This window comes from Trichomycterus rosablanca, chromosome 8 (genome assembly GCF_030014385.1).
Source record: "Trichomycterus rosablanca isolate fTriRos1 chromosome 8, fTriRos1.hap1, whole genome shotgun sequence".
Classification (NCBI taxonomy): domain Eukaryota; kingdom Metazoa; phylum Chordata; class Actinopteri; order Siluriformes; family Trichomycteridae; genus Trichomycterus; species Trichomycterus rosablanca.
Window position 1 is genome coordinate 36710915 of NC_085995.1, and position 26663 is coordinate 36737577.

The 26663-nt window shown below is 38.5% G+C and overlaps 2 protein-coding genes across 5 annotated transcripts; one reads left to right on the forward strand and one right to left on the reverse strand.

Annotated features, from left to right (window-relative positions):
• Window positions 1–1100: 1100 nt before the first annotated feature.
• ciapin1 (cytokine induced apoptosis inhibitor 1) lies at window positions 1101–18108 on the reverse strand. Of its 3 annotated transcripts, none has more exons than XM_063000833.1 (9): window positions 18048–18108; window positions 8322–8484; window positions 6629–6772; window positions 5197–5279; window positions 4954–5113; window positions 4075–4148; window positions 3493–3608; window positions 2224–2305; window positions 1101–1517 (listed from the first exon to the last, which is right to left on the reverse strand). In XM_063000833.1, exons 2-9 carry the CDS (start codon window positions 8476–8478, stop codon window positions 1407–1409), a joined length of 927 nt encoding a protein of 308 aa, XP_062856903.1. In that variant the 5' UTR covers window positions 8479–8484; window positions 18048–18108; the 3' UTR covers window positions 1101–1406. The 3 variants fall into 3 exon arrangements, with proteins under 3 accessions (XP_062856903.1, XP_062856902.1, XP_062856901.1); XM_063000832.1 differs by lacking the exon at window positions 18048–18108 and adding an exon at window positions 10301–10381; XM_063000831.1 differs by lacking the exon at window positions 18048–18108 and adding an exon at window positions 9977–9994.
• Window positions 18109–18349: 241 nt separating this feature from the next.
• On the forward strand, window positions 18350–24737 carry coq9 (coenzyme Q9 homolog (S. cerevisiae)). Of its 2 annotated transcripts, none has more exons than XM_063000830.1 (9): window positions 18350–18448; window positions 20904–21129; window positions 21346–21481; window positions 21563–21705; window positions 22725–22809; window positions 23269–23373; window positions 23815–23970; window positions 24081–24134; window positions 24329–24737. In XM_063000830.1, the coding sequence occupies exons 1-9, from the start codon at window positions 18430–18432 to the stop codon at window positions 24362–24364; spliced, it is 960 nt and encodes a 319-aa protein (XP_062856900.1). In that variant the 5' UTR covers window positions 18350–18429; the 3' UTR covers window positions 24365–24737. The 2 variants fall into 2 exon arrangements, with proteins under 2 accessions (XP_062856900.1, XP_062856899.1); XM_063000829.1 differs by lacking the exon at window positions 18350–18448 and adding an exon at window positions 18991–19099.
• The last annotated feature ends 1926 nt before the right edge of the window (window positions 24738–26663 follow it).

Below are 26663 nucleotides of genomic sequence, written 5' to 3' on the forward strand. Positions count from 1 at the left end.
TAATGATGATCAAGCAGTTGGTGAGAATAAATGTGACCATTTCCAAATACTAACAAAGTAATTTACAATAAAGATTATGTAGATGTGGTTTGGCATTTACAAACTGAAAAAATAATTGGACAAGACCCTTGTTAGCTAAATTATGTATATAGCTACAGGCTGGACCAAAAAAGCAAATTGCAGATATCAGGTACATAAAGAATAATAAGTAAATTGTGTATGCATGGCTAGGCAATTTCCTTAAGACCTTTGATGTGTACCATATCACATAACTCAGTGTTAATAAAATCATAAAGTTAATTTGATCTTAGCGGTTGTAATTGTTTAAACTTATCGCTTTAGAGCTGTTATTAATTACAAGTTGTAACCAATGTGCATAAAGCTACACCATGGGCGCTATAATTCTAGTCTGCCACAGCTGGCCTCTCGAGTTCAAAACTAACCTGTGCTAGTGACCTGGTCAGGGGTCCAAGAGGCACAGTTGGCTCATTTTTTAGGAAAGGAGATCAAATGAGAGATCCCTATTGCTGCTGCAATTGGCCTACTTATGTTGCATGAACAAAAGGCTCAAAGGTCATCAAACACTACAGCTCTAGGGGAAAAAAAAAAAGCATATGATCAGCAAAAAATGGCCCGTATGGGTTGTCACTATCCTGGTAAATTTATAGTTGGTATAAAGTTGATTATTGGTGGAAGTATCAACAGTAACCTTCGATATGCGGGTGACAACACACCGAGTAGAAAATCAAAGACCTGAAAGCCCTCACAGGAAAAGTTACCAAACAGTAAAAAGGGACTTGAGCTCAAGATGCTTTCTTGACTGACATCAGTGATCAGCCATTCAAATTTTTTGACTGAATAGGCACAAATTCCAACAGACATACTTAAAAGTCTTGTGAGAAGCCTTTTCAGAAGAGACGCTGTTGTTATAGCTGAAAAGATCACATAGAGAACACCATTTGTTTTTTTTTTTAGATGGGACGTCCAACATGCCCATGGTCAGGTGTTAGCCATACAGTGCATATGTATATACACACAACTCTATTAAAGATGCTGATAATATTACCGATGACAGTAATACAAACCTAAATCTCGTGTGAAATAATTAAGATTTTTATTTTTGCTTAATCAATGTTCTATATCACATGGAGCAACATACACATGGTCAAAAAAACATGAATAAAAGATCACAATATTCTGATCAAATTGCTTCATTAGGGCAGTAACACACATGAATAAGGAATCATGTAATTAAATTTGAATGGTTCGATGCAGAAGTTCAGCAACTTCACAGACTGCAGTACTTTTAATGGTCATTTCTCCTTCTTTCTGATGTGAGAATCCACAGGTAACAAAAATAGACTGGACTGAATGTTAATCACTTTAGGAAAGTAAAGTGGAATTGTTTATGTATCGGCAATCTCTGTGTTGGCCAGTAGAACCTTCTCTCCTGGTTTGAATGCAGGCATGCCTACATATGGACAGCTGGCACAGCGGAAGGCGTCTCCTAAATAACACTGAGGGACAGAAAGAGTGAAGGTAGATTATTGAGATTAACTAATACAGGGAGCACTGTTACTGTTAACAACGATTTCCTTTTAACAAAACCTGTTAGAAATATAGGCAGCCCTGTATATAATCATTTGCTGCTTAGCTTTGCCAGTATAACAACACTATGTTTTCTATTATGTTTGATTTCAGGTTTTAATCCTGATTTAAATTTCTTACAATTCTATATGTCCGCACTGACAAACATATATGATTTATGTATTCGGACTGCCTTACATGCTGTCCAGTTTAGTCTCATTTGGGGGCTGCAAGGGCTTGGCACCCTATTCAGGGTGTGTTACTTTATTGAACCCAGTGATTCCAGATTAAAAAAAAAAAAAAAACGCCAATCCATTGCAAAGCTTGTAAGCTGCTCACATAGCCAAACACCCGGCCATCGATAGCACAGCTGAGATTCGAGCCTGGGTCTTCTTTGCAGCATTAAAACTTAAAAAAAATGGCACCAACTATCGTAGCATGATTAAAATATAATTCATGGTGCACACCTACTACATGGCACGTTTGACTAAAACCTTGTCAGACACATTATAAGTAGCTTACTTGCTTACTGTCCTGGCTGTACTGTTGTTATGTAGTTGCAACCCTTGCTAAAGAACATACAGTCTTAAACATCAGAGTCTTTGACATGTTAGATTAATTAAAAACACCACTTACGTTTCCACAGGCAGATTTGGGCTGAGAGGCTTTCTGAGCCACTTTGCTCTCTTGTTCGAGCTCCTCTGCGAGACCACACGTGCTTCACCATGAAACCACAACACACAATCAGTAATTATAGTAATTTCAGCCTCTAGGGGATTAAGAGCAATTTTTAAATTCATACCAATATTGACTTTGAAATAACTCAAATCATTTTCTTTTTTTGCAAGTAAAGTCATATTTACCTACTTTTACTTTTTATTTACTTTTAGTACATTCAAGGTCTTTTGACTTCAGATGTATAAATATTAACAAAGAAAGTATTAATTAATAAGCAGAAATATTTGTAAAAAGCATACTTATACTGAGGAAAGTAGTATTTAGTCAAACCTATAACATTAACATATAATACCTTTTTTTGTCATATATACATATACGGCATCTCTAGAGCAGACAGGGTTAAGGGCCTTGCTCAAGAGCCCAACATTGGCTGCATGGCACAGCCTGGATTTGACAATCTTCCAACTAACAGCGCAAAGCTCTACACTTTAGGCTACACTGTCCCCTAAACCCTGAGTTGTAAATCCACTGTCAGTATTTACAGCTTTAGAAAGCATAGAGTAAGTATTAACCAGCCTTTTGAAGCAGTGTGGTGTAATTTTGACTCAATACTTTTGGCAAATTAAGATGTCTTCAAATCTTTAAGGTTACGTTGGCCACTCTGGTGGACTGACATGGGCGTCACCGTCATGAGTTTTGAGCTCCGACCCGAAACGGAACTTGTGTGTGAGCTGCCGTTCTATTTTCAGGGCTGAACTTTCATCTTAATTTTTGTTTCTTTATACTCCTAACACTCGGATATAAATTTGGTCTCATGTTGAAGAACATAAGCTAAGTTTTTGTTTTTCTTTTCTTTGTATTTCAGTGCTGTGCTTTACTGAACGCTTTTGTTTTGCAATGAAAAGATTAAGCTTTATCAAATATTGAACTTTTGGGGTTTTTGATGCTCATTTATTTGAAGCACAATGGCCAGTACAGATGTGATTGTGTTTTGTTTGATATAAAGTCAACATAGTATATCAGAGTGTACTTTTTTGTTAAAATAAGCAAAAATTATTTACATAATCAAAATGTAGACATTCTTAGCTTTTGAAAATGCTGGGGGGGGGGGGGGGTTATGAGTCAGTGTTCACTACTGTTGTTTGTCTCTATTCATTTGTTTATACTTCATGTTTTGAAGTACAGTTAAGAGCGAGCTTAGTGTTCATACCAACAATGTGATCTCACCAATTTTTGCAGGCTTTTTTTTTAGCTCCTGCTTCTCCACAAGCAGCTTTGAGTGAAGCTGGGTCGGGTTTCTTCAGATCTTCAGCATCCAGCAGCGTATCGGAGTCCACCAGGTCCTACACAGAACAACAAGTAAAAGTTAGTAAGACTGAAGATGTGAAGATGTGAAGATCTGAAAAGTAAAAATTACTAAGTCTTAAAATCCATGTGCTCCAAAAACATGTTTAAAGATAAAACTAGACACAAGCAGAAGTTTCAAGCAGAGGTTTGAAATCTGTACTGTACAATTTATGGCTATATTAGGGAGGCACGACAGTTTCTATGTGGAGTTTGCATGTTCTCCCTGTGTCTGTGTGAGTTTCCTTTGCGAGCATGGGTTTCCCCCCACATTCCAAAGACATGCAGTCAGGTGAATTGGAGATACAAAAATTATCTATGACTGTGTTTGACATTAAAGACTTGAACTGATGAATCTTGTGTAACCAGTAACTACCGCTCCTGTCATAAATGTAACCAAAGTGTGTAAAACATGATGTTAAAATCCTAACAAATAAATAAAATTGCTATATTACTGGTACTTACCAGATCATCATCGTTCATGTCATTAGCTGAAAGTGTCCACAGCTTGGCAGCACTTGGATCGAGTGCTGGCTTCTCTGTAAAAGAAGAGAAAGATACCAAACATTGATGAAATGTAAATACTGTCACTAGGCTGTAGGTACATGGATGGTTTTATCAGAAAAACAAATGAATAGTTTTTACTCTTTTGGCTGCTCCAGTATTTCCTGTATGTTCCTGTACTGTTGCATAATAGTAACTGCATTAAATAGTCAATATTTGTATTTTATTCTACTGTAGTTTATTTACTCTATTTACTGTACTTACACTATGCTGGAGCTGGTGTAACACTCGAATACCCACCATAAGTATCAATAAAGAAATCTTATCTTATTTAGGGGTGGCCACGGCAGATCATTCTGGTCTCTATACAACAACTGCACATGTTTGCGCCTTATGTCCTTCCTGACACAACATCCTTTTTTTTTATTTTATCTGTGCTTGGGACCGTCTCTGAAAGTGCACTGACAAGTAAACCTTCCAAAGGCTAGGCTGTTTAGTCATTCCTTCCAGACACAGCCAATCATGTTTTATTCTTAATGTGTAGATGCCTGCATACCCGATTTGGTACAGGTCTGCATAACAGGTCCATATTTTATTGCCAAATGTTTTGGGAAAAACACAAAAAGTGAAACACATTTTTTAGAGAACGGCAGAACTTATATTCCAGTCTTATTGTGAATCATCCGATGGAGCATTTTGCACACTTTTGCTGACTCATTACAAATACTGACAAAGCGAGGAGGTAAAATGCAAGCTGCTACTGAAAATGAGTTTCGAATGCTACATAAAGACTTTAAAAATAACCCCCGACATGAGTACACTACACCAGTTAACACTGACCTGTTTTGGATGTTTTCTTGCCAAAGGATAGTTTGAGCTGAGTAGAAGATCCAACCTCAAAGTTGGGTTTTAAGGCTGAAACCCGCACCCGTGACAAAGAGTTTCCTTGTAATCCAGTGATCTGACTGAGAGCATCAGGGCTCAAAGCTTCACTCTTTACCTGCAAGATAAACCAAACAGTAATTAAATCATTCTGAATAAAAAACATTTTTAATTAGAATGATTAATAGTGTGAGTTCTTACCTCTGTTACAGACACCAGACCGGATAGTTTGAGAGCGGACATCAGTTTACCAGCAGACCTAAAGCCATTACTCTCCTCCAAACCTGCACATGAAACATTTTTATTCTTCTTACCTGCATCCCAACACTCTTCCCTTCTACACTTAAACGTGGGTATAGATGTGCCTTTTATAGGCCTTCAAGCTAATTTTTCTTAGTCGGTTTTAAGCTCATCCTTTTGTTCCACTAGTATTAGCACAGGAAAGTTCCCTATGGGAACTTAGAACCTATCTTAGGGAAAGCCGTAGCCTAGTGGTTAAGGTACTGGACTAGTAATCAGAAGGTCACTGGTTTAAGCCCCACCACTGCCAGGTTACTGCTGTTGGGCCCCTAAGCAAGGCCCTTAACCCTCAATTGCTCAGACTGTATACTCTAACTGTACTGCAAGTCACTTCGGATAATGCGTCTGCTAAATGCCAAAAATGTAAACGTAAACATAATGTACGGATCTCCAGCAGCAGATCATATCATATATCATTTTTACTAGTCAGCACAGTCTCTTGGAACCATTTCTATGAAACAATATTTCCCAGGATCAAAATACATGGAACAGTGGTCTCTTTGACAAGGTCAGAAAGCAAATGTTTGTTTGAATGAGTAGATGAAATTCAACAACCAAAAAACAGGTCTGTCATGAATTAAGAGCTTCAGAAGGTGGCACTATTCCTAGTCAAACAGGCATTACGTCACCATTCGCCAAGAGGCTGATGTGCAACAAAGAACCCTGCTGTAAGCACTGCTGTAAGTCGCTCTGGATAAGAGCGTCTGCCAAATGCCGAAAATGTAAATGTAAACCCTACTGCTCCACAATCTTTGTCTTAAAGTTTAACTGATGTTACTTACAGATCATATAGACATATAAAGCCTGCTGGCAGAGAGAGCTGTTATCGAATTAAGCAAAGAATAAAGTGGTTGGCCACAATGACCAGAATTTTGGAGACTTGACCAGAACTGGGTTTTCTGAAAGGACAATAGACTATTCCAAAAACTGTTTAGGCTAAAGCTGTTGGAATGACCTTTTTTTAAAGTCCTGACCTACGCCAATCAGAAATATGTGGTCTGTGCCAGAAAACTGGTTAAATAGGCATATTAACCATAATACAGTAATGGTTCCACTTTCCACTGGTCAGTGGCAGATTACCACAATGTCTGTAGAGTGCCTGAGCAGGCCAGTGGTATGCAAAGACTCAAACCCATGTAATAGTGCCACACTCTTATTGATGACCTACATTGAGCTACTAACTGAGTAATTAAAAGCAGGATGGTAAATTAATATGACAATGTATTTTCCTTCTGGCTGCTTTTGAAACCTCTGACTCGGTCTAGTTTTAGACAAAGGTTAATCTACAGTATATTGTTATAATTTGCATGTAATTGCAGAAACAATTTCTAACCTGTAACAGGTTCCTCCAGCACCAGTTTCCCACCCGGCTTCAGCAGTCGGGCAATCTCGGCCAGAGTCTCAGAGCTGTGAACTGAAATGTTGTCAGGAAGAAGTGCAGAGAGAATCCAGTCATAACTCGAAGCTGCCAGAGATGCTGGAATTAGAAAAAAAAAAAGATAGGGGAAAAAGATAGAAAGGTTAATAAACATCACTGATCCCCTTTTAGATTTAGAATAAAATGTATTGTTATGTAACCCTAATGACTCAAAGGAGCGCTATAACGCTTTATGTGCTTAGCGATCTTAAAGATAGAAGGGGGATAAAAAGAGGCGTAAGAAATCGTTCCACCACGAACATCATGTTTTTGTTTCAGATCTAAAAACACTGGTCATTTATGAACAACTCCTTAAGTCAATGCAACTGAGGCATTTAGGAAATGTAGGAATATGCCCCTAAAGTATGATCTTGCAGGCAGCGTGTGGTAAAGATGTAGTGACATCAAATCCAGTGCAGATTTATCTGGTTTGAAATTCATGTGAATACGAATACATATGACAGTCAAGTAAGACCTAAGTCAAGGCATCATTTTATAGTGACCCATAAATAAATTCAAAACGCATAACAGTTGATTGGTTGGCTGTGTCTATAAATAAATCTATAGGGATTTTCAGGGCAACAGAGAGCCGTCTTTGTTTTTTAACAAAAAGTGTACAAACTGTAACTTTGAGTTTAATTATGATGCCAATAATAACAATAATAAGAAGTTGTCTACTGAAGTTACAAGCACGGTGGCTCGGTGGGTAGCACTGTCGCCTCACAGCAAGAAGGTCCTGGGTTCGATCCCCAGGCAGGGCGGTCCGGGTCCGTTCTCTGCGGAGTTTGCATGTTCTCCCCGTGTCCGCGTGGGTTTCCTCTGGGAGCTCCGGTTTCCTCCCACAGTCCAGAAACATGCAGTCAGGTTAAGTGGAGACACTGAATTGCCCTGTAGGTGAATGGGTGTGTGTGTGTGTGTGTGTGCCCTGCGATGGACTGGCGCCCCGTCCAGGGTGTTACTGTGTGCCTTGCGCCCATTGAAAAGCTAAGATAGGCTCCAGCAACCCTAATTGAATAAGCGGTTAGGAAAGTGAGTGAGTGAAGTTACAAGTAGAAGTATTTGAAAAAATCTAAACAATAGCAACCCTTAAAAAAAATCAAAATGAGGTAAATCTATACTTTATAATAACTACTGGGCAGTTGTAGCCTGGACTAGTAATTTAACAGTCGCTGTTTCAAGTCCAGCCACTGCCAAATTGCCACTGTTGGGCCCCGGTGAAGGGCTTTTATCTTTTATCCTGATAATCTAGGGCAGATTGAAAGCCTGTATACCGCCACAATTGTAGGTCTGACAAGCATCTGCTTAATCTACATGGTAACAATAAGATCATACAAATTTGAAACACTGCACCTGGAGACCTGGATTTACACCTTGGTTTTACTTAATGTCTATGAGGGGTTTGGTGCTCTGTCCGGAAAATACTGCTGCCTTACTACCAATGTTTGTGTGGTGCCTAATCAGGATGAAGTGGTTAATTAAGATAAATAAAAAAACAAACTAATGTTAATATAGTCTAATTCCATCAGTTGTAAAAGATTTGACCTTTGTTTTGAGTACGAGGAATTTGGAAAATAGTAAACTGAAAAAGCTATGCTGTGTGTTAACTTACATATCTGAATCCTGTCCATGTTCTCAAGCGCCACCAAGCTCTGATTGCCAACAACACTCCCAATTTGCTCTGCAAACTCCTTTAGAGCTGTAGGGGAGGATGGATGACTCCATATCAACAGCACTTTATCCCCCTCTTTCAATCCAAGGTCTGCCATGACCACCTGTCAACCAAAACTATAATTACAACAGGAGCCACTAATACCTCCACACAATACACACTCATCACAAACAGGACTGTTATGATTGTTATGAATGGCTCTTAAAGTACACAAAGACATTCCTATTAGCAGTTAAAGACCAGGCAAAATTATAGGTATAGTTCTAGCAAAACATCACAGAGTCTACAAGCTGAACAGTCAAGTACAGATAAAATATTAATAATAATATACAATTACTTTAAATCAATAATCAATAATTGGAATCATAATAATGATAATTATTTAGCATTTCTAAAATTTTGCCAGCAAAATAGAAAACAGTGGACATTGTAGGGGCAGTTGTAGCGTAGCAGTTAAGGTACTGGACTAGCCATCAAAAGGTTGCTGGTTCAAGCCCCACCACTGCTAGGTTGCCACTGTTGGGCCCTTGAGCAAGGTCCTTAACCCTCAATTACTCAGACTGCATGGTATAAGTCACTTTGGATTAAAAAGTGTCTGCGAAATGCCAAAAATTAAAATGTAAATGTATTTTAAACAACTGTAAGGTCACATATTTTTATGCAGCTTTTTGAAACAAATTAACATATACCACAACAATAAAAACAGACCTTCTAATTACTGGGTGCTTTTAAGCCACCTGTATTGTTACTAAAAGCGCTCGGGTGTTCTCCAGAGTGTGGACTCCAACCCAATTTAACAGCTTTAGAATGAACTGAAGTGCTAATTTAAATTTTGGACCCATCAAATGGACCCTTGTAATTTTGGGATGTAAAGATAATTTTACAAAATGAAACTGTAATGCTGCAAAACTGTATTATTTACATTTACAGCATTTAGCAGAAGCTTTTATCCAAAGCGACTTACACAATGAGCTGAACACGATGAGCAATTGAGGGTTAAGGGCCTTACTCAGGGACCCAACAGTGGCAACTTGGTGGTGGCGGGGCTTGAACCGGCAACCTTCTGTTTACTGGTCCAGTACCTTAACCACTGAGCTATCACTGAGAAATTTCTTACTGTATTTCTCAAGGTTAGATCTTTTTCTTCCATAAGATAGTGTGCTTTTTAAATCAACTGACATTTGTTTAATTATTAAATAACAATGTAAATACTTAGTTGTTCACATTTAAGTGCAAAGACAAAATGACATGATGTGTCTGCATTTAACTAGAAGTATATTAAATAACGTAAAATCAGGTAGATAAACAGCACGAAAAACGTTAATGACAAAATTAAAAAACTGATAAAATAAAATTTGATGTCCAGTCAGGTCCTTGTTAAAGAAAGAACGATTATGTTACACAGTCACACAATACACGCAGCAAACAATGACTCAGTACTTTTTTTTTTACTGAGTCATGCAATCAATAATGCACAAACTGTTTTGTTATATTTTATGTAATGTATATTCTGTTAAACAGTAAAGATCAGTGACATTACGGTTAAAATAAACCACATTAGGGGAAAAATAACATACAGCTACAAACCTACAAACCTATTCAAATATCCAATACAAATCCAAGATCCAGATAACTGTGTCCATGCTCGAATATAGCTCACTTGTTCTGGTTAATAATAATTCAAAACTTGTTACTGTAATAACATTAATATATTAATAATAACAGCTGAATTATTTTGTGTTGGAAGTTTCCTAATTACCTGAACACAAATACACACATAACATTAACCTTGTGATTTATACGACGTAATAACAAAGACAACCAATAAATAAATTATTTACAGGAATGTAACACATATTACTGATATAAACTGATAAACAAAACTGTATTTTTATTTTAAAACTGTGTTTTATACTTACTAATATTGCTCAGAAGCACACAGGTACACACGACGTGACTGTCCGCAGATCCGACAGCTAGATGTGTCGCACTGAAACGACGTCAAGTTGATGCTAATGCTAACCGCGCTAACAGTACTTCATAAACTGTGCTACATTACATAACACCTTTATATACTTTTATTTTTGTATTTATCTATTCTATACACGACTTTGTGTGAATATCGTTTGTAAAACATAAATAACCACACAAAGCTAACGAAATACAACGATTAAACCAGCAAGTGTTGAAATTTAAGTCCGCGTATATGCAAGTTTTACGGTAAACACCAGACTGGGGTCCAAAAAGGTGCTGCGCATCTATATTATTATTACGGTATTACTATTATTACTGTACTGTATTATTATTATTATTACTGTATTATCATTACATTGTTAAATACTAAATATAGGAAATTGTACTAAAAAGTCAGATTTTAAGTCAAACAGCCACCGTTGGGATTCCAAACAAAGCTATAAAATGTGAAGTATAAGCTGTAGCCTAGTGGTTAAGGTACTGGACTAGTGATCAGAAGGTCGCTGGTTCAAGCCCAACCACTGCCAGGTGGCGGCTGTTGGGCCCTTGAGCAAGGCCCTTAACCCTCAATTGCTCAGACTGTATACTGTCAGTGCAATGTAAGTCGCTTTGGATAAAGGCGTCTGCTAAATGCCTAAAATGTAAATGTAAGTAGGGTAGCACTGTCGCCTCACAGCAATAAGGTCCTGGGTTTGATCCCCAGGTTGGGCAGTCAGGGTCCATTCTGTGTGTATTTTTTTACATGTTCTCCCCCGTGTCTGCATGGGTTTCCTTCGGGAGCTCCAATTTACTCCAACAGTACAAAGACATAGCAAGTGACGTGAACTGGAGATACAAGATAGTCCATGACTGTGTTTGACATTAAACTTGTGAACTGATTAATCTTGTGTAACCAGTAATTACCTGAATGGAACCAAAATGTGTAAAACATGACGTTAAAATCCTAATAAGGGCGGCACAGTGGCTCAGTGCTGGGTTTGATCCCCACGTGGGGTGATCAGGTTCCAATGTGTGTGGATTATGCATGTGTGGGTTTCCTCCAGAAGCTCTGGTTTCCTCCAACTGTCCAAAGTGAGGTGAAATGGAGATACAAGATTGTCCATGACTGTGTTTGATATTAAACTTGTGAACTAATGAATCTTGTGTAACCAGTAAATACCATTTCTGTCATGAATGTAGCCAAAGTGTGTAAAACATTTATGGCATTTAGCAGAAGCTTTTATCCAAAGCGACTTACAGTACTGTGACAGCATATTGTCTAAGCAATTGAGGGATTAGGGCCTTGCTCAAGGGCCCAACAGTGGCAACATGGCAGTGGTTGAACCAGCGACCTTTTGATTACTAGTCCATTACCTTAACCACTAGGTTACAACTGCCCATTAATGACATTTAGCAGACGCCTTTATCCAAAGTGACTTACGATTATCACTGAATACTAATTAAATAATTTAAGCTGTTGATAGTTAACGGCCTTGCTCAGGGGCCCAACAGTGGCAACTTGACGAATGTGGGGCTTAAGATTAGAAGACTTAACCTTAAGATCACTGGTCCATGACTCCACCCACTGAGCTACCGCTGTCTATGACGTTAAATCCTAATAAATAAATAAACTTGTAACTATGCTTTTTGGAATGGGATGTCCAACAAACTAGGCTGTGTGGTATAATTTATTAAATCAAGCAGCCTTAAAAATAAATTATTTACACAATTATTTATGCTACTTTTATTTTTATGTTACTAATATTTTAATTTATTTTATATATTATATTTAATTATATATATGTATGTATGTATGTATATGTATGATATATGTATGTATGTATGATGTATGTATGATATATGTATGTATGTATGATATATGTATGTATGTATGTATGTATGTATGTATGTATGATATATGTATGTTTGTATGAATGTATGATATATGTATGTATGTATGTATGTATGATATATGTATGTATGTATGTATGTATATGTATGTATGTATGTATGTATGTATGATATATGTATGTATGTATGTATGTATGTATGTATGATATATGTAAGTATGTATGTATGTATGATAAATGTATGTATGTATGATATATGTATGATATACAGTATGTATGTATGTATGTATGATAAATGTATGTATGATATACTATGTATGTATGTATGTATGTACAGTGTATCACAAAAGTGAGTACACGCCTCCCATTTCTGCAGATATTTAAGTATATCTTTTCATGGGACAACACTGACAAAATGACACTTTGACACAATGAAAAGTAGTCTGTGTGCAGCTTATATAACAGTGTAAATTTATTCTTCCCTCAAAATAACTCAATATACAGCCATTAATGTCTAAACCACCGGCAACAAAAGTGAGTACACCCCTAAGAGACTACACCCCTAAATGTCCAAATTGAGCACTGCTTGTCATTTTCCCTCCAAAACGTCATGTGACTCGTTAGTGTTACTAGGTCTCAGGTCTGCATAGGGAGCAGGTGTGTTCAATTTAGTAGTACAGCTCTCACACTGGTCACTAAAAGTTCCAACATGGCACCTCATGGCAAAGAACTCTCTGAGGATCTTAAAAGACGAATTGTTGCGCTACATGAAGATGGCCAAGGCTACAAGAAGATTGCCAACACCCTGAAACTGAGCTGCAGCACAGTGGCCAAGTTCATCCAGTGTTTTAAAAGAGCAGGGTCCACTCAGAACAGACCTCCCGTTGGTCGTCCAAAGAAGCTGAGTGCACGTGCTCAGCGTCACATCCAACTGCTGTCTTTGAAAGCTAGGCGCAGGAGTGCTGTCAGCATTGCTGCAGAGATTGAAAAGGTGGGGGGTCAGTCTGTCAGTGCTCAGACCATACGCCGCACACTACATCAAATTGGTCTGCATGGCTGTCACCCCAGAAGGAAGCCTCTTCTGAAGTCTGTTTGCTGAAGACATGTCAACAAAGGACATGGATTACTGGAACCATGTCCTATGGTCTGATGAGACCAAGATTAATTTGTTTGGTTCAGATGGTCTCAAGCATGTGTGGCGGCAATCAGGTGAGGAGTACAAAGATAAGTGTGTCATGCCTACAGTCAAGCATGGTGGTGGGAATGCCATGGTCTGGGGCTGCATGAGTGCAGCAGGTGTTGGGGAGTTACATTTCATTGAGGGACACATGAACTCCAATATGTACTGTGAAATACTGAAGCAGAGCATGATCCCCTCCCTCCGGAAACTGGGTCGCAGGGCAGTGTTCCAGCATGATAATGACCCCAAACACACCTCTAAGACGACCACTGCTTTATTGAAGAGGCTGAGGGTAAAGGTGATGGACTGGCCAAGCATGTCTCCAGACCTAAACCCAATAGAACATCTTTGGGGCATCCTCAAGCGGAAGGTGGAGGAGCGCAAAGTCTCGAATATCCGCCAGCTCCGTGATGTCGTCATGGAAGAGTGGAAAAGCATTCCAGTGGCAACCTGTGAAGCTCTGGTAAACTCCATGCCCAGGAGAGTTAAGGCAGTTCTGGGAAATAATGGTGGCCACACAAAATATTGACACTTCAGGAACTTTCACTAAGGGGTGTACTCACTTTTGTTGCCGGTGGTTTAGACATTAATGGCTGTATATTGAGTTATTTTGAGGGAAGAATAAATTTACACTGTTATATAAGCTGCACACAGACTACTTTTCATTGTGTCAAAGTGTCATTTTGTCAGTGTTGTCCTATGAAAAGATATACTTAAATATCTGCAGAAATGTGAGGGGTGTACTCACTTTTGTGATACACTGTATGTATGAATGTATGATATATGTATGTATGTATGTATGTATGATATATGTATGTATGATATACTATGTATGTATGTATGTATGTATGTATGAATGTATGTATGATAAATGTATGTATGATATACTATGTATGTATGTATGTATGTATGTATGTATGTATGTATGTATGTATGATAAATGTATGTATGATATACTATGTATGTATGTATGTATGTATGTATGTATGTATGTATGAATGTATGATATATGTATGTATGTATGTATGTATGATATATGTAAGTATGTATGTATGTATGTATGATAAATGTATGTATGTATGATATACAGTATGTATGTATGTATGTATGTATGTATGTATGTATGATAAATGTATGTATGATAAATGTAAGTATGTATGATAAATGTATGTATGTATGTATGTATGTATGATATATGTATGTATGTATGTATGTATGTATGTATGTATAATATATGTATGTATGTATGTATGTATGTATGTATGTATAATAATAATAATAATAATACATTTTATTTATATAGCGCTTTTCAAGATACTCAAAGACGCTTTACATAAGACAAATAATCAAAACAAATACGTACATACACCATACAAATCATAGTACAAAATCAAAATAGTACATCAACATCAAGAATAATTAAGATAAAAACAAAGAGAGCAGCATAAGACAGTTCATTAAAAATTAGCTAAATTATGAGAGAGAACAACAAATATAGAACAATTTCTTAAAATTAGACAGAAACAGGACAGATTCACATGCAATCAGGAAACTGAAAACTTTACAAGTTTTAGGATCTAGGACTTCACATTTCTGTCGTGATCTAAGTATAAAAACTATTAAAAAGAATAGCAAAAATAAAAGCATTTATTTCGTGTTGTTACAAGTTAAGTGCCATATTGAATAGATGAGTTTTGAGAAGTGACTTGAATTTGGACAGGTCAGGACAATCTCGTAGGTGTTTGGGGAGAGCATTCCATAAAGATGGAGCAGCTATGGAAAAGGCCCTGTCACCCCAGGTCCGGTGCTTGGTCCTAGAGGGTATGGACAGTAGGTTAGCCTCAGAAGAGCGAAGGCTACGGGAGGGAATGTGCTGATGGAGCAGGTCGGTGAGGTAGGATGGGGCCTGATTATGGAGAGCTTTGTGAGTGAATAGAAGAATTTTGAATTGAATGCGTTGAGCAACGGGAAGCCAATGAAGTTTTTGTAGAACAGGTGTAATATGATCACGGGAGCGAGTATGAGTAAGGAGGCGAGCAGCTGAATTCTGGATATACTGAAGTTTTTTTAGGATTTTGTTAGATGTACCATAAAGGATGCTATTGCAATAATCAATTCTGGATGTAATAAAAGCATGAATCAAGGTTTCGGCGGCAGAAAAGGAGAGTGATGGACGTAGACGTGCTATGTTTTTTAGATGAAAGAAAGCAGTTTTGGTGATGTGATTTACATGGCGGTCAAAAGAGAGGTTGCTATCAAAAATTACACCAAGATTTCGGATGTTAGAAGACGGAGACAAAGTGTCATTATCAATGGTAATTTGAAAATTTTTTGTGGTTTTTGCCAGGGTTGTAGGACCTACGATGATCATATCTGATTTTTTACAGTTTAATTTGAGGAAATTAGCTTTCATCCACAATTTCATTTCAGTGATGCAATTTGTCAGAGTGGAGTGAAGTTCAGTATTAATGGATTTGGAGGAGATGTAAAGCTGAATATCATCAGCATAGCAGTGGAAATGTAAACCATGCCGACGTATGATGTCACCAAGGGGGAGCATATAAAGAATAAACAAAAGGGGACCTAACACTGAGCCTTGGGGAACGCCTTGGGACAGTGGAGCAATGGCAGAACTACAATTGTTGATATTAACAAACTGTTGTCTGTTTACGAGATATGACCTTAACCACAAAAGGGCAGTACCAGTGATGTTGACAGAGGATTCAAGGCGGGACAGAAGAATGGAGTGATTAATGGTGTCAAAAGCTGCAGTAAGATCAAGGAGGACGAGAATATTAATTTGTCCAGAGTCTGAGGAAAGAAGAAGGTCATTTGTGACTTTGAGGAGGGCTGACTCAGTGCTGTGCTGGGGGCGGAAACCAGACTGAAATGATTCAAATAGATTATTGGAATTTAGGTGATCTTTGAGCTGTGAGGCAACAACACGTTCCAGTATTTTCGACAGAAATGGAAGATTGGAAATGGGCCGAAAGTTACTCATAATGTTAGAGTCAAGTCCAGGTTTTTTAAGTATGGGAGTAACAGCAGCCAATTTGAGTGATTGAGGGACTGAGCCAGAACTAAGAGAGGAATTGATTATCTCTGTGATAAGTGATGAGATAACTGGAAAACAACCCTTAACAAGTTTTGATGGAGCAGGATCCAAAACACAAGTGGAGCTTCGCATCCCTGTTAAGATCTCAGATAGGTCCAAATGAGACACAGGTGAGAACTGAGACAGAGGCTGGGTAATAAATTGAGATGAGATAGGCGGAGAAACAGAGATGACAGGGGAAACTGTCAGAAAATTGTGGATATTCTCAACTTTTGTTTGAAAAAATGAGAGGTAAGAGTTACACTTGTCAACTGTAAAGGAATTGGTAGTATTGTCAACTGGTTTGAGAAGTTTATTTATTGTGGAAAAGAGAGTCTTAGGATTTGTTGATCCAGCATGTATGAGTTCGGAATAGTAAGTGGATCGGGCTGCCGTAAGAGCGTCTTTGTAATGTTGAAGATAATCAGAATAAATCTGATAATGTACTGTTAGACCGGTTTTCTTATAAAGTCTTTCAAGCTGGCGTTTACGGGATTTCATTTGGTGAAGCTCAATTGTGTACCATGGTGCGGAATGACTAAATGAAACAAATTTGGTTCTCAAAGGAGCCAGCTCATCAAGACATGAGGCGAGTATGTCATTATAGTAATCGACAAGGTCAGATGAATTACTAGACAGTACAGGACAGACAGACATCTTTTTAACAAGAGAATCTGAGAAAGCAGAGGGAGAGATATATTGAAGATTCCTGAAGGATATTTTACGTTTAGCTCTAGTGATGGGCCTAGTGACCTCAATGTCCATGATGATTGTCAAATGATCAGAGACAGTAAGGTCATGGCTGGACGGCTGATGAACTAGGACACCAGTAGAGCAGACAAGGTCAAGAGTATGACCTTTTTTATGAGTTGGAAAATGTATATGTTGTGTGAAATTAAAACACTGTAACAATTCCAAAAATTCCCTGGCAAATTTACAGTTGTTGTCATCAATATGGATGTTAAAATCACCCATAAGCAGTACAGAGGATGAGAGGGCACTAAGCTGGGTTAAAAAATCTGAAAAATCAGAGAGAAAGGAAGCGTTTGGCTTTGGCGGACGATAAACTACAGCAGTGACCAGAGGAGTAGGCCCTGACAACTTGAAAGCCAGGTGTTCAAAAGAAAGAGCAGCAGGAAAAGACAAAGTGGTTATTTTAATATCATCCCTATAGACTGCAGCAACACCACCACCTCGCCCTTCCATACGAGGTTCATCAATATACGAGTATCCCATTGGCGTGGTCTGATTTAACGTAAAATAATCCAAGGGTTTATGCCAAGTTTCAGTGAGACAGAAAAAGTCTAGTTCACTGTCAGATATAAATTCACTAAGTACAGTACTTTTTGTGTTGAGTGAACGAACATTAAGCAATGCCATTTTCAAGTGGTATTGTTGTGTAGTTGGCTGTGAGGAACGAGGAAGAGAACGGAGATTTGCTAAGTCCACTCCGCGTTTCCTATCCCACTCCGTGGACAGCGTTGTCATGGAGACTACACCGCTACTGGTGTGCAAGGCAGCAGCGCTCTGATGACGTGTTTGCGGAGCGACAGTGCGCACGGCTGACCAGAAGGATGGAATAGCGTTACCGTTTCGAAGATAAACAAGCTTTCTCCGGGAGCCCCTGTGAATATAACGAGGCCGGCGAAGGAGTCCAAGCTGTTTGATGACTGAAATACACGATGGAGTAGTGCAGTTGTTGAACTTCCTCAGCTGGTCAACGGAATAGTTCAACATCGTGCCGATCCCAGGAAAACTCATCCACCGTTCACCACCGGCCGCAGACGCGATGTACAGTAGAAAGAACAAAAAGTATCAAAAGCACAAATAAAAGTATCAAAAGTAACATAAAAGAAATAGATCCACAAGGTGTGTAAAAAGATGAAAACGAAAAACGATAAAAATACAATAAAATACGGTAAAATACGGTAACGGTAGCGGCAGCCAAATGCGCCAGCGTCCACCATCACCATGGCAACTCAACATAATGGTATGTATGATATATGTATGTATGTAAAATCCCCGATAAACGCACACCTATGACCACCTCACATCATTCCATATTAATACGCCACTGAATAGAAAAGTTAATGTTATTTTCGCCCTCATGTTGCCTAGCAACACTGTTAATCGAACTATTTTGCGTCGCGGAAGAATGCTTTATTGTAAGTTTATACACAATAAATACATTTATGAATTAAACATTGTTGTATTTATTATATTTTATGTTGACCGCCGTTTTATAAAAGCAATAAGCCACTCGAGACCGTGCATTACTGTTATGATTTTAGCACGGGGAAAGAAGTTTTAGGCACTCCGCTTCGCGTCGTGCCAAAACGTCATCCCCGTGCTAAAATCACAGTAATGCACGGCCTCTCGTGGCTTATTGCTTTAATATATAATTTTATGTATATAATTTTTAATAATTTGTAAATTAATGGTGTAAATGAACGGTCCGGTACTGCGTTCCAAACCTAAACAACAACGCTCACCATGGTTACAGTAGCCATGACGTGTAGTGACGTAGTGTTGCTAACATTAGCATGCTAACCGAGATGTAGCTTTAGCTGCATTATGGCGGCCTTAGCGAGAGTTGTGCGGACTGGAGCTGGAAGTGGAGCTCTGCGGGGGCTGTGCAGCGGTAAGCCCGCCTACTGACTTCGCTTCAGTCCTGTTAGATGGTTTTAAGCCTTTTGTGTGGATGTAGCTAACGCGTTTGTCATTTAATAGCATTTCAGCGGTTACGTGATCTCAGAGTAGCAAGGTGACCCCAAACCTGAAACTGATTACACTAACTCACAGTGAGACAGGTTCATACCTGAAGCTGGAGTTTAATGACATTTAAAAGTGAATACAAATGTTGTTTTGGCATCTATAATCTTTTTTATAACCTAATTTAGGGTTTGGACCGGAACGTCAACAAACTTACATAAACAAACCCAGCTGAAGACAGGCACCCTAAAAGTTTTATATGTTCACGGTGTTCCGCACAGAGCACCCCAGGGCTCAATACATACAGTTATTAAAAGAGACCAAAACCACTGCAAAACATCTGAATTTGTGCTTTCTAATTAAAACTTACATTAATGTTATTTGTCTTGTAATTGTAATGTAAGTAAATACAGAAGAAAAGTAAAAATAAAAAAATACAGAGGTTAAAGATGCCATACAGATTCCAGTGAACACTTTTACATTTACATTTGTGACATTTAGTGGACGCTTTTAACCAAAGCGCCTTACAATTATTACTGAACGTGATATGAGCAATTGAAGGTTAAGGGCCTTGCTCAAGGGCCCAACAGTGGCAACTTGGCGGTGGAGGGGCTTGAACAGGCAACCTTTTGATTACTAGTCCAGTACCTCAACCACTGAGCTACCACTGCCCACTACTAGTGTTTCAAACTGAGAAAATTTATAATTAGTGGCTTTTATTTTGGGCTGGTCAGAGGTGGACAAATCAGGGGTTCAGTATAAAGGTTTGAGACATTGTTATTATTATTATTATTATTATTGGGTATATGGGGTAGCACAAATAAAGGAAAGCCAAACAACCTTTATCACAACCCTCCATAAAATAACAAAGTAATCTATAAACCCAATGGTTTTTTATTTTATTTTGGATAAGTTTATTAATTTTAGTATTATTATTAAGAAGAATAGGGTTTGGGAATGTGACGTCACACACTGGCTGGCCACCTCATGTCCAGGATCACTGTCTCCACTACCTACAAAATCCCTTTAACCCATCATAAAATGCATTATTTGGAAAGTAAATGTTTCTCTGTAAAATATCACAGTCACACTGGACACCTTAGTCTTCCTAGTAAACAATCAGGCAGTGGTCAAAGGTGTTCAGCTTTCAGTTTCATTGTACAGACTGACTGAGATTGACGCTAGTAAAGCAAGTCTGAATGATAAAATATTTACATTTAATCATCTGTGCATTAATCTGAAATCACTTAAGATTAATTATCTATACGCTTATAACATCAACACGTAAATACAGTTTAGTTGTACTTTCTGTAAGTCATCGTTACAAACTGCACCACATGTTTACAACATGGATATTTTTATTTGTTGTACTACAGTTGGCTGGTTTGCAAATTTGTATGTTATGAACACTTCCGCTAATAAATTATTCATGATTCTCAGGTCATTCAAATAGTAAAACTACAGGTAGTTTAGAGCAGTGATGATTTTTGCAAAGCAATTAACAAAAAATAAAAGAAAACAAAAAACAGGACAGTGGTAGTTCACTGCTCTTAATCAACAATTGCTTGCATTGTATTTATAATTGTAGTCAGAACTATAAGTTGCTTTGGATAAAAGCATAGCATCTGCTAAATGCTGTAATGTAAATCAGTGGTAAAACAGACAATGAATAAAGAATTTATATCATTTTAATGAAGTCATACTGGTAATTACTATTTCTTCTCTTTATGTAGCACTCCAAACTAACCCTCGTCCACACTATGACATACTGAGACGTGGTTTCCATCATGCTGCGGTGCTACGATATGCTGATGACTCCAAAACTCACCAGAACACACCACCTCCATCGTACCATGAACAGCACCAGGGCCAAGAATCAGGACAGAGTCCATCCTCTTTCACAGATCACACGTCTACTGCCACTGACACTCAACAGGATGAACAGCAGCCCAACACCAGGTCAAAATACACATCTCGCTGTAGTCATTTCTCACAATTCATCTTACATTCAAGTAAATGTAATCTTCTGACTTCACAACGTATAACCAAATCTTTACTGTTAGACACATTCCTATTATCAGATGCCATTGACATTGAGATATCGACCAGCATCTTTACAGGCCCAGTTATAAACCTGTGGTTGATGTTCTTGGCACTCTTTGTGTTGGTTTTTAGTTATCAGGATCAGAGCGGTGAACAGTCTGAGGATTTTGAGACTGAGGAGCAGCTGCAGGCTCGAATCCTCACTGCTGCGCTTGAGTTTGTACCTGAGTTTGGTTGGACAGTAGAAGCCATCGCAGCTGGAGCAGAGGTCTGGAGAATCGATGGTGTAATTATATGACTGTTATAAAGAGTTTAGTTGTGTAACCTTTGCCTTTCTGCTGTAATTCAGACGCTCGGTCTGTCTGCTGCCTCTGCGGGGATGTTTGATAACGTTGCAGGAGACTTGGTGCTGCATTTTGTCGGTGAGTGCAACACTCAGCTTGCACAGATGCTCGCAGAGCAGCAAAATCATATCCAGCTTGGACAAGCTGAGTAAGTATTTATTAAACGTGCTCTATAGTGTGTTATACAACATGCACTTACAATTAGACATTTACGTTACAATTAGCAGACACTTTCACCTAACAAATAAAACTTACAGTTGTGAGTGTGCACTGCAAGTAATCGAGAATTAAGGGACTTACTCAGGGGCCCACCAGGAGCAATTTGGAGGTGATGGGACTTGAATCCAGTGACTTTTTGATCAATTTTGGTACCTTAACCACTGAGCAATCACTAGAAAGTTGTTACATTAGACAGTAAAAGTACATAAGGAGCCTAGTTATAAAGTGATGCATCTGGCCTACCCCTTCAACAGATCTGATTTCTGTAGAGAAGTGTTATGTGGTAAAACAGCAGATTCACAGTATGTGAACGCTGACAAATCAGCAGCAATAACATGATGACAGTGTCGATATAAATAGAAATATTAAAGTAATTTTTAACACTTCGTAGAATCCATGCAACAAAGAATTAAAGCTGAGCTGATAAAATGTCAGAGAGTCAGAGAGGTTTTATTGTCATTTCAGCTACATACAAGTACATATTGAAACGAAACAGCTTTCCTCTAGGATCACGGTGTAACACGGTACAAAAAGTGCAAGACAAAACAGTGTAAATACAAAACAGTGTAAGTACAAAACAGTGTAAGTACAACAATAAATACAAAAAATCCTATAATAAATAACTACAAAAGATATTCCTAATTATCCCTAATCTAAACAAGTAATTAGAAGACAGGACTAAAGACAAGTGTTAGTACATGATGGTGAATAGATGGTACAATGGTTCATGAGGTAGTGACATGTTGTACATTAGCAGCGTAAAATTGGCAATGGAGATAAGGTGCCTAAAAAGTAAAAATACATTAGTGTTAGTGTATTAGTATATTAGTGTATACACATGTATTAGTGTTGTTCTTATTAAAGTAAAGCAAGAAGTCAGATTCCCAGGGTACAGACAGTTACATCGTTAATGGCACTGATTCTGAACTGAACTGCTATGACTTGCAGAAAGAAAGATACGGCGGAGTTTCTGAGGGACGCAGTCGAGACTCGTCTCAGAATGTTGATTCCGTATATCGACAAGTGGCCACAGGTACTGCATCTACACACTATATTAAGAGTGCTTTCATTTTTACAGCAGTCTCGCATTAAAAATCACCCATCATGTAAAAATCAGACATCATAACACAGACTGACTGGCCTTGTGTGTAGGCAAATATTATGGATTGGAGTATGAGGTTGCCAAAGTCTGCCAAATTTCGTTACCCTTGGTCGATTGCTCCCTCTGTGGAGCAGAAACCTCTGTTAAACACATTCTCTATGCATACCAAAAAACAATGAACACAAAATTTCACAATACGAAAAACTACAAAGAAATCACAAAAAAAAAACTTATTGTAACATTTAAAGTGTTTTTGCTCAGTCACTTTCTTAGAGGATCAAAAATTAAGTATCAAAGTATAAGATAAGATTTCTTTATTGATCCCCATGTGGGAAATTTGGGTGTGTCATAGATTATAAACATCTGATCACCTTTAATGTCTGACTGCAGGCGATGAGTATACTGTTGCTCCCTCACAACATCCCAGACAGTCTAAAGCATCTGTCTACACTGGTGGACGACATCTGGTACTATGCTGGCGATAGATCTACAGATGTGAGTATCTCTTCTAACCCGTCTGTTTTATCTTTATGTTGTGGATACATGACAAATTTTTGGCTTCTGTTGTCATAAAAATATTACTCATTTTATTTATAATTACAATGCAAATACAAATACTCATTCAGCCCTTTATTAGGTACACTTATTACTGACGGAAGCCTATTGTCCTGTACACTTTGCCTAAAAGTTTTAACCCATCTCACAGCCATAAATATAAATCATACTTATATGGACTCACAATGTAAAGACAAGATACAAACAGCAGACTCAAACATAACACCAACCATGCCATAAAATGCCACAAATACAGTATGTGTTAAACATGGCATTAAAATCCAAACAAACAAAATTTGCCATTCTGTTCTACCCCATTTATATAACTCAATATAATGAAAATGGAAATGAACCGGGCATGAATGTGTGGTTAATCTTCAGCTCAACTGGTATGCCCGTCGTGCAGCATTAACAGGGATCTACAACACCACAGAGCTGGTGATGCTGCAGGACGCGTCCCCCGACTTTGAGCAAACCTGGACCTTCCTTGAAAACCGTATTCGGGATGTGGTGAACATGGCCAGCGTTGCCAAGCAGGTACTAAAAATAATATTACTGTCTGGGGAACAAGAAAAATGAAAAGATGACAGAAACAGTGATGAAGTGCCTGGATTTACTCACCCAGGGTGATTTGTGTGTGATTGTAGGTTCAGTCAACCGGAGAAGCTGTCGTTCAGGGGATGATGGGAGCTGCAGTCACAGTAAGTTCGGTTGTTATGACATAGCAAGAACGTGTGTATCTGTGAAGCTACATTGGTTTGATAGCTGGCAAATACATACATACATACATACTGCATAAAAAATGTTTTTAAACCCCAGCTTAAACATGTACCTGCTTCTTATGGGTGTCTGTGTAGATGTAAATCACACCTTTATTGTTCTTCTCTTTCTGCAGCTGAAGAACCTGACTGGGCTCAATCAGAGGAGATGAACCAGACCAGTTTCTTATTTACCGGGTCCCCTGCCATAATACGTTACAAATGAGTGACAATCATTGTTGTCTTTTTTGAGGATCTCTGAAGTCACGTTTTACTTTTATTTCATTTCAAATCTAGTTTGGATTTTGCATGATTTTCGTGCCCCGAATATCTTAACTGTGCCAGAGCTTTCAGATCTGACTGAATATTTACAGCGTCTTTACACAACACTGCACACTAATCAAACTCCCGGAATTTAGACGTTCCAAAATATCTTGATTGTTTCTGTTAGGACAGTTGTCTGATTTGTTGGTTAGTTCTGTTCTATACCATGTGCTCACTGTATAAACACTGAAGCAGAATAAATATATATTGTACGTCAACAGGCATTTGTTTAAAATTTCTTTTGTCACTGTATAAAACTTCAGGGAATTATATTTAGATCCCCCCAACTCCCAATTCCTGGTCAGATTCCTCTTTTAAATCAGAAAATATTAAATGTCAGAACTAGAGACAACACATTTCGTTGTTGGTATCTCAGTACAATCATGTGAAGCAAGTACTTTATAATTGTTGTGTAATTTAATACACGTATTGTAGACTTACTGTGTGTATAATATTTACAGTATATTTTAAGCTGGGCTCACAGATACAGAAGGCGTATGCCGTTTATGCGAACCGAGCCATTGGGTGGGGACACCTCGGGACACCTCAGTACACTCTTGGTGCCAGTCCCAAGCAAAAGACATATTGAAATTTAAAGGGGAAAATAATTGGATACCATTAATTAGTAGCATCAGTACCTCATTGTGAAGTCGGTGGCAAATACAGCCACAGGACATCTATAGTGAGAAATCATTTTCTTTTGAAGCACAGTGGTTCCATTTGGGCTTCTTTGTTTCTGCAATCCATTGTATAGGTTGCAAGATGGACAAGAGGACTCAGGAGAATGCTTGCAGCGCATTGCAACACCTTTATTCTCTGTTTGGTTTATTTTGTTAGTTATTTTTGGTTTCTTCTCCAGGGTTGCTGCTTTTTGTTTCCAGTGTTCCAGAATAATCTTAGCAACTTTTTTTTGTTTATCCAACATTATTGTTCAAGCTCATTGTCAGATGTCCAAATACTTTTGGGTCACGACCCACCGTGCCACCCATTTCCTATTTATGTGCCTGTTAATAAAGCAATAAGCCACGAGAGACCGTGCGTTACTGCGATTTTATTATGGGGAAAGAAGTTTTAGGCACTCCACTTTGCGTCGTGCCAAAATATCCTTCTCTGTGATACAATCGCAGTAACGCACGGTCTCTCATGGCTTATTGCTTTATTAACAGGCACATAAATAGGAAATGGGTGGCATGGTGGGTAGCACTGTTGCATCACAGCAAGAAGGTCCTGGGTTCGATCCCCAGCTGGGCCGGTCTGGGTCCTTTCTGTGTGGAGTTTGCATATTCTCCCCGTGTCTGTGTGGGTTTCCTCTAACAGTCCAAAGATGTGCAAGTGAGGTGAACTGGAGATACAAAATTGTCCATGACTGTGTTTGACATTAAACTTGTGAACTGATAAATCTTGTGTTATCAGTAACCTGTCATGAATGTAACCAAAGTGTGTAAAACTAAATAATAAATAAAAAATAAATAAATAAATAGGCCGCTCAGGTGGCGCAGCGGTAAAAACACAGGCTGGAACCAGAGCTGGGATCTCAAATACATCGTATCGAACGATTGGCCTGTTGTTCAGATATGGGCGGGACTAAGTCCATGATGGCGCCTGCACAGAGATGAGAAAAGAGTGCTCTCAGGGTGTGTCCTCTCTGTACACAACGCTGAGCTGCACTAAACTCGTCAAAGTGTAGGTGATAAGATGCATACGGCATGCTGCCCACGTGTCGGAGGGGGCGTGGGTTAGCTTTAACCCTTTTCTGTTTAATCCATGATCACCTTGTAGCAATCGACTGGGTTCAGATTGACGCCAATTCTTCAGTTCTGCACGATGAGTTTATTGCACACAGAGTGGGTAAGAATCAGCATCCAAACTCATCTCGAACTCATTATTTACTTATACTTTTGTGTGACTATACACAGATGAGCCAAAACATTAGGAACAGTTACCTCATACGCTGTCAAAACAGCTCTGACTCAAGACACGTAATCTACAAGACGTCTGATAGAGTCCTGCGGTATCTGGTCCCGGGACGTTACCAGCAGGCTCTTTTAATGTTTTGGAAATATTTCATCGTCTGGCCAAAACTATTTGGTTGTTATAATTTACATTTTCAGCATTTAGCAGACGCCTTTATCCAAAGTGACTTAAGGG

Bases quoted from the DNA above. Each gene is read 5' to 3' on its own strand.
- ciapin1 (XM_063000833.1), bottom strand. From the start codon at position 8,478: ATGGCAGACCTTGGATTGAAAGAGGGGGATAAAGTGCTGTTGATATGG. The intron at 6,773-8,321 runs GTAAGTTAACAC...TTCTAATTCCAG, and splicing joins CATGGACAGGATTCAGATAT to CATCTCTGGCAGCTTCGAGT. The intron at 5,280-6,628 runs GTTAGAAATTGT...TTTCATGTGCAG, and splicing joins GCTGGAGGAACCTGTTACAG to GTTTGGAGGAGAGTAATGGC.
- coq9 (XM_063000829.1), top strand. From the start codon at position 19,033: ATGGCGGCCTTAGCGAGAGTTGTGCGGACTGGAGCTGGAAGTGGAGCT. The intron at 19,100-20,903 runs GTAAGCCCGCCT...CTCTTTATGTAG, and splicing joins TCTGCGGGGGCTGTGCAGCG to CACTCCAAACTAACCCTCGT. The intron at 24,135-24,328 runs GTAAGTTCGGTT...CTCTTTCTGCAG, and splicing joins TGATGGGAGCTGCAGTCACA to CTGAAGAACCTGACTGGGCT.